The sequence below is a fragment of the Quercus robur genome, chromosome 6 (genome assembly GCF_932294415.1).
Source record: "Quercus robur chromosome 6, dhQueRobu3.1, whole genome shotgun sequence".
Taxonomy (NCBI): Eukaryota; Viridiplantae; Streptophyta; class Magnoliopsida; order Fagales; family Fagaceae; genus Quercus; species Quercus robur.
In genome coordinates this window covers 8,517,243-8,525,769 of record NC_065539.1, presented here as the reverse complement: position 1 = coordinate 8,525,769, position 8,527 = coordinate 8,517,243, and the positions used below count along the sequence as shown (strand labels likewise).

Sequence of the window (8,527 nt, the reverse complement as noted above, 5' to 3'; positions counted from 1 at the left end):
TGCTTGTAATGTTCACGTTGTAAAAAAGTGCGTGAAGAAAGAAAGAACTGGTGGAGGTTAGATTATTAATGATGAGTTAATTACAAAGTCTTGCGTTCACGCAAACGCTTCGCCACATATGCTCTGTCACTCTCTATACACGTCTGAAAAAAAGGTCTGTTTCGCTTTTCTACGAATAACACTCCCACGAAATTAGCTCAATTGCTAAATACTAGCCAGAAAATATTTCTAACCAATTTTGAACCTAGCTTTTCTTTCACCCAACAAAAGTAAAGACTAGTTTTGCACGTGACAGCTTGAGCGAGGACTAATTTGTCGTTTTTTTTTTTTTTTTTTTTTAATCTCAAATTTTGGTATATTATTGTTCAAAGGTAAGTTTGTTATTATCTGTATAGTAACTATGATGATAACTTTCACCTCAGTTCATTTGAGATAAGGTTAAGCCTTACAGTTTTTCCTAATTAACTTCAAAATACATCCATATTAGTTTATGTAAAATTGTGTAAAAATGAATTCTAGTTGTAATTACCATACAATATACACGTTTATTGTTTATATTCAATTCTATTTAAATGATTTAGGAGAACAAGAATTGATAAATAACTAATATTTTAATAAAATGTAGTTTAAAATAAATAATTTGATATGACTATTTTTTAAAAATGGCCATATAAAATATAAAAAGTGGATTCTTATATTAAAATAGAAAGTTTTTTTACACAAATTAATGTAAATGTTTTTACAAAATGAAGAAAAATAAATAAATTACATCGAATTGAGAAATTGTTATTTGGCAAAACGAAGAAAGAAAAATAAATCAAGAAGATAATGTAGAATTTAGGAGTAATTGGGCATTTTAAATATCGAAATAGCAAACAAAATGTCAGATATGTCTAGATGTAATTTTGTCACTTACCATAACTTCCTCGACATATCACTTTTTTTTTTCTTTTCTTTTTTTGTGGGTGTGAAATCCATTAATATAATATAATATAATTTTGGGGTATCTTTTGTATTGGGAACCTTAGGCCAGAGTCAAAGTGGCCTAGGCCTAGACTAGATTCTTCACTGTTGAGCTATTGGATGATTTCTAAGAGCATTTGCAGCAGTGGAGCTAAAAAGCTATAATGCTATTTTAGCTCCACAAATATTGCAAAACAAGCTCACAGCAGTGGAGCCAAAGCCAAAATATTTGGCTGATTTGCTACAGTGCATATCTATATATAGATGTGCACTGTAGCGCTCATCTAAAAAAAAATAATAATATTTTAAGCAGCAACCGATTAAAATAATCGCTCATTCCCCTTTTTTTTTCATTCTTTTATTTTCTATCTCCTTCCGTTCACTCTCAATCTCCTTCTCCCTCAATCTCCTTCTCCCTCACTCTCATCTCCCAAATCACTCCTGCCTCACTCATCACCGTCGCCGCCACAGACCAGCCCAGCCCACGCCGTCCCTCGCCGTCAGCAAAGAACGGAACGGGGCCCGGCTTCACCTCGGCGGAGGCGGTGGCGGCACGGTAAGCCTCCGGTGGCATAACCCCATAAAAGACAGAAACATTAACCCCAGCTTTCTCCCAAACGGCACCGTCTTGAAGAACTCGACTTATGCCTCCGCCGCCACCAGGCCTCGACCACACATCTTCCTTAAACTTAGCTCCACCGTCGGCGCCTTCGATTGCTTTGCACACGCTGTCCTGTGGTTTCCTTATCATTTTCTTGAACTGGGATCGGACGGTGGAGGATGAAGATGATGATGATGATGGGGAATCATGGTCGTCGGATTCGCGGAGGAATGTGTTGGGTCGTTCGGTTTCTGGGACTTCTTTTTCGATGGAAACTGCGGATCGAATTGTTGTTGTTGTTGTTGTTTTGAGTGTGAGATTGCGGGTTTGGGTTTTGGAGAAATTGAAGGAGAGTTTGGTGGTGGGTTTTGATTTTGGTGAGGTTGAGGTGAGAGGGAAAAGAGTGAAGTAGGAGGATGAAGATGACGATAAGACAATGGCACTCGCTGTTGTTGGTGGTGACATTGGTTTGGTTTGGTTTGGTTTGAATCAAATTTTGATGTAGGAAAATGAATATATATCTGAAGAAGATATAGTAGAGTGTGATGAAGAAATTTATTGAAGAGAGAAAGTTGGGATATTAATATATGATGATATGATATGATAAGGGGTGTTGTTTACAGTAAACAGTACTGTGGTGATGTTGTGGATGGATGGACTGACTTTTTCACGAGTTTGTTCTTTTTGAGTAAAACTTCAAAAACAACAGGCTGGCCGTTTACCGGCAACATGGAGTAAGTAAAAAAAAGTCGTTGGTGGCGGTGGTGGTGGTAGCGGCGACGACGGCGGTGGAAAAAAGTCGTCGGCGGCGGTGGCGGCGACGGTGGCAGTGGTGGTTGAAGTGGTTGTGGTTGTTGTTTATTATATAAGATATATTATTTTATTGTAGTGGATATATTATTTTATTGTGATGTTTATATTATTTTATTGTGTGGAAAGCTAAAATAGATCCACTGCTGCAGTATGTATGAAGGTAAAATAGATAAAGTAACTTTTGGTGGAGCTAAAAATTTAGCTTTTTAGCTAAATTTTTAGCTCCACTGTTGTGGATGCTCTAAGTGAGACTTTTTTTTTTTTTTTTTTGCTAAATTCTAAGAGGGACTTTTATTAAGACACTGTATACCAGCCTAGTTGAATTGTTCAAGACTGTTCGCAAGTCCAATTTAAATTCATCATCAAATTATATTATATATTTAAATTTAGTTAATTTCCTTATCAAATAAGATCAAAATTGTTCATAAGCTATTTAATTAACTCTCTTTTTTTATATGATAGGCACCATGACTAAATTTTTTTAACCTTCACAAATTCTATGCTAATAAATGATAACCAAATTATAGTTGAAATTATAATATTTAAGTTAATTTAATAGAATAATTTTTGCTTTTGAAATTATAAAAATTAGAACCACCAACCTTATAAATCTTTATATATATATAATTAACTGCAAATCTTATTAATAATTTGATGTCTTATGAACTTATTTACAAACTTACACAATTCAATTTCAAGTCTATATAATTATATTTTTGTAAATGTATATATATAAACATGTAATAGTATATATAATAAATTACAAAAATATCCCTTGAGGTTTAAGAAAATGATACTTTACCCAAAAAAAAAACTTAAGAGAAATGACACTTTGCTCCTTTGAGGCTTAGAGAAAATAAACATTTTAGTCCTTTAGTTAATAATGATAATAAAATATTATAAATTTTAAAAAGATTTCATTGACCAAGCCTCAACCATGGTCAGTGAAAGCTTTTTAGGGTAAATATTACCATTCTTTATCACCAAACTGCCCAAAAATCACTTCAAACAGCAACTTAAGTAAGTCTACAAATCTAGCTACCTCTAGTAATTCTTTCTTTCCCTCTACAATTCTTACAATACCACACACACCTCACCAACTTTTCAAATTTTGGAATATTATGTTATTCATTAACAAAATGACTAACATGTTGATTCCCTTCAAACCTCAACAGAGGGAAGTGTCATTTCCCTTAAGTTTTGGAGGTGGAGCATCATTCCCCCAAACCAAGGGAGATTTTTGTAATTTACCATATTATTCATATTTAAACAAAGTCTCATACTCATAAGTTTATTCACAAACACATTATTATATTTGAGCTTGATTATTCGAGGTGAAAACTTAGGATTGAGTTTGACTCATTTGCTAAATGAATAAATATAAAATTTTTTTTTTATCTGAATCCAGACTATTCATAAACAACTTCCTTCATTTTGTCGTTCAACATTAATAAACACCTGTTGAGGCCTTAGTGGTTGACTTACGTAAAAGGTGACTTGGATTTGGTGTACGAAAAATAAGAAAATGGTGATTTTTAACAGAAGACATAGAAATAAAATTATTAATTCTTTTTATAAGATTATGCAACAATGGTCTGTACTATAAATTAGTAGAACTCAATTTGGCATCAACTTATTTAGTTTTTGTTAATAGTTGGTTAATTAAATTATAATCAAACTTTTTAAAAAATGATATTGTTAAAAGGTGTGTATAAACAAAAAAATTTGATGTAAGTGTTTTTAAAAAAATGATTATGTAAAATATAGAAAGTGGATTCTTATACTAAAATAGACTTCTTCTTTTTTTGCACGAATTAATATAAATTCTCATGCAAAATAAAGAAAAAGAAATAAATTACATCAAATTGGGGAGTTGTTATTTGACAAAACGAAGGAAAGAAAAATAAATCAAGAAAATAACGTAGAATTTATGAATAATTCAACATTTTAAGTATCAAAATGGTAAACAAAATGTCAGATATGTCTAGGAGTATTTTTGTCACTTACCATAACTTCCTAGACATATCATTTTATTTTATTTTTTATTTTTTTGTGAAATCAATTAATAAAATATAGACAAAAATACTATTTTCATCCCTACATTTTCACCCTATTCTTGCTTTGGTCCCTACTTTTTTATTTTACCGCTTTTAGTCCCTAAATGAAAAACTAGTTCCATTTTGGTCTCTATCTTACTCACTTAACATAAATATCCTATGTGGCAAACGAAGTACACTGTTGGCACAGTAAATGTTGACGTGTTATTTAAAATAATATTTAAAAATTTATTTGCCTTTTCTTTAAAATGTCAAATTAGCAATTTAATTTTTTTTAAGTCAAAAAAATAAAAAATAAAAACTTCTAATTTCTTAATTTTAATTGAAAAAATTAAATAAATAAAAACAAACTTTTTTTTAGGTTTAAAGATTAGGAAAAAATTGTTTGCATAACGTTTTCAATTTTTCTGAAACTTTCTTGGTAACCTTACCAAACGCAACATTTGAATTCAAGCTCATATTAACTTCTACTCAACAATTTGACCCAACTCATATTTTAAAGCTCTCTCTCTTTACAAAAACCTCCAAGAACAAATAGAAATCTCTCAAACTCTCTGTCTCTATGGGCTAACTGAAGGTGGCTAAAGGTGAGCGCGCTCTCTCTCTAAATCTTGGCTGAAAACCCAACTCTCTCTCTCTCTCTCTCTCTCTCTCTAAACCCGTGGCCGAAAACCCAACTTTATCTCTCTAAATCCATGGCCTAACCCAGTGGTGGCTTTCTCTCTAAACCCATGATGGACTAACTAAATCGGCGATTCCTTTCGGATTTCGGGTTATAGGTGGTGCGGGTTGTCAGATTCAAGGTTGTGTGGCTGCTTGTGGTCTCTAATCAAGGGTTTTGTTCATTGATTTGAGGCTTGAGTTTTGTGTTTGGTTGTGCATGGGGCCGAAAATCTAAGTTTGAGACATGGGTTTGAGTTTTGTGTTTGGTTTCAAAGCTTTAGAAAATCTTGTTGAATGTCTCTATGTTTTGGAAATTTTTATGGGCATGTCTTTTTATTTTGTAAATCTGAGTGATTTTATTAGTTTGGTTAAGAAAATGCAAGAAAAGAAAAAGAAAATATAGAATTTTAATTTTCTGGGCAAGCTTAGTTGGGGGAAGAAAATGAAGAACACATGTTCTGGGTTCTTCCAAAAAAAGAAAAAAATATTAATTTAACTATTTTCTTTTCTTTTTTTAAAAAAAATAAAAAGTTTAGGAATTTTTTTATTATTTTTATCTGATGTGATTTTTTTTTTTAATTAAATTGCTGACATGGTATTTTTAAAAAGACAATTAAAATTTTTAATATTATTTTAATTATATGTTAGTATTTATTGTGCCAATAGAACACTTTATTTGTCACGAAAAATATTTTTGTTATGAGTATAATGGTAGGGACCAAAATGAAACTTATTTTTTATATAGGGACTAAAAGTAGTAAAATAAAAAAGTAGAGACGAAAGTGGAAATGGGTGAAAATATAATGATAAAAATGGTATTTCCCCTATAATAATATAATTTTGGGATATCTTTTGTACTGGGAACCTTAGGCCAAAGTCAAAGTGGCTTAAACCTGGACTGGATTCATCACTGTTGAGTTATTGGATGATTTCTAAGGAAAAGGAAAAAAATGTGCGTTTGCATTTTTTCAATGAAAAGGAAAAAAATGTGTTGTTTAGTGTTAGTTTGGATTGCGATGAAAAAGAAAAAAAATATGTGTTTACATTTTTTCTGTGGGTCTTGTGCATTATTCAAGAGACCTACAAGTATGAATTTCAATAAAAAAAAATAAAAAAAAAAATTAATTGGATCCCACGGCATCATTCACATATTTTAAAATTATTTTGTTATATAGTTTTTAGTTTTCAATTTCCAGTAATAAGTAATATCCAAACAGAGTCTAATACTGTATGCCAGCCAAGTTGAATATTTAATTTTATTGGGAATACAAGTCAAATTTAATTTGATCATCAAATTATATTATATATTTAAATTTAGTTCATCCCCTTATCAAATAAGATCAAGATTGTTCATAAGCTACTTAATTAATTTGTTCTTTTTTATATAATAAACATCATGACTAAATTTTTTTAACCTTCACAAATCTATGCTAATAATTGATAACCAAATTATAGTTGAAATTATAAAATATAAGTTAATTAAATAGAATAATTTTTTGCTTCTGAACTTATAAAAATTAGAACCACCAACCTTATAAATCTTATTAATAATTTGATTTCTTATGAACTTATTTATAAACTTACACAATTCAATTTCAAGTCTATATGAGTATATTTTTGTAAATGTATATATATAAACATGTAATAATATATAGAGTAAATTACAAAAATATCCCTTGAGGTTTAGGAAAATGATAATTTACCCAAAAAAAGCTTTAAGGAAGATGACACTTTGCTCCTTGGAGGCTTGGAGAAAATAAACATTTTAGTCCTTTAGTTAATATATATATTACTTCATTGATGCATACACTAATATAATTAGTTTGGCAAACTATCTTATCATCGATCACCATCAATTATTTTGTTTTAAATTCGTTATCTCCAAATTTCAATTCACTTGTTTAATATATATATATATATATATATATATATATTTTGTTAAAAGGTAGACTAATATTAGATTAAGAAGCCAACGTGGGCAGAGTATTGGCTAGGCACCTTAATGAGTACATGCCAACGGCATCTGAATACAAAATATTACAAAGTTCAGAAAAGGAAGGCTGATCTAGAACAACAAAATCCACTTCTAAGGAGCATCCTTCTTTGGCTAGCTTATCTGCACACGTATTCCCTTCCCGATACACTTGTTTAATATAATAATAAGTGTTTGATGTTACAGTTTTTTTTTTTTTTTTTTGGAGGGGGGGAAGGGCCGGTGGATAAAGTTAATAGTATAATAGGAGGGAAATTTTTAACTCTAAATACCTCTATTAAAAATACCAAATATGTCAATTAAATTACAAAGTTCTTAACAGTGTTACAATTGATTGTACATTCAATTTGAAGGTAAAACTTGCATAAAAAAGAAAGGATCTAGGACGTGTTATCAACCATTGATACTCCCATGTTTAAGTTAAAAGATCAAGATTTCTTGAGGAAAATGAAATATTTTTTATTGGGTAACTTTGTGCTTACCTTATTCTTTGGATCTTGGGTCTTTTAAAGGTTGTCTCCAATGATTATTCATGAAGGATCTTTATAAGAAATCTTGAGGTCTTGATAAATGATAGTTAATGGCTCATAAGTCGTAACTGCTAGCGCTGGGTTAGGACAGGGGTAGCCCCACTTTAAAGCCAGGGTGGTCCTAGGACCACCCTAACCTGAAGAAAAAAAAAATCTATATATATATATATAATAATTTAAAATTTTTTATTTGTCTACCCTTTAAAAAAATTTTGGGAACACTCTCAGTTTTTTTTTATGCCAATAAAATTAAATTTTGCTCAATTATTTGTTCTACTTCCAAGCAAAAAGAAAAAGCCCAAAAAAAAAATTGAACTAAAATCTTTAAAAAAAAAAAAAAAAGTAACATAGCAAGCCCAACATCAATCCTAAACAAAACTAACCCAAACGGATTCTCAAAAACTTTTTAGTTAAATTTTTATTAACTAAATACCCAACCGGGCCAATCCAAACAGATTCTCAAAAAAAAAAAAAAAAAAACAAAAGCCAAAACCCAATACGCGTCCGCCAATTGATCAAAATCATCAAATGGTAAAGCAAAACTAAAATCATAAATCCTAACCTAAAGGAAAAAAACCTCATCAACAACCAAGCTCCAAGCACATTGGCGCGATGGCGCCTCCGCCTAGATCGCCTCAAACTCGAGCAAAAGCGACGGCAAGATCGGAGACTAGATCAGAGATTGCTTGGCTTGGCCTCGTCACCTCGAGTCCTCGCCTTAACATGCTGCCGCGACGCCACCCCTCAGGCCTCAAGGTATTTTAGTTCTTTTCTTGTCTCTCTTTTTCTCTATAGTCTATCTCATTTTACATCTTTGGCTTTGCTGTGCTCAGAGAGTGAGAGCAAAGCTCTCTCTCTCTCTCTCTCTCTCTCTCTCTCTTTGAACTGAAATGAGATTCTCTTTCTG

At 31.3% G+C, this 8,527-nt stretch overlaps 1 protein-coding gene across 1 annotated transcript; it reads right to left on the bottom strand.

Annotated features, from left to right (window-relative positions):
• Positions 1-1,309: 1,309 nt before the first annotated feature.
• LOC126732593 (coproporphyrinogen-III oxidase 2, chloroplastic-like) lies at positions 1,310-2,127 on the bottom strand. Its single transcript, XM_050435539.1, has one exon. It carries the CDS (start codon positions 2,027-2,029, stop codon positions 1,349-1,351), a length of 681 nt encoding a protein of 226 aa, XP_050291496.1. The 5' UTR covers positions 2,030-2,127; the 3' UTR covers positions 1,310-1,348.
• Between the last annotated feature and the right edge of the window lie 6,400 nt (positions 2,128-8,527).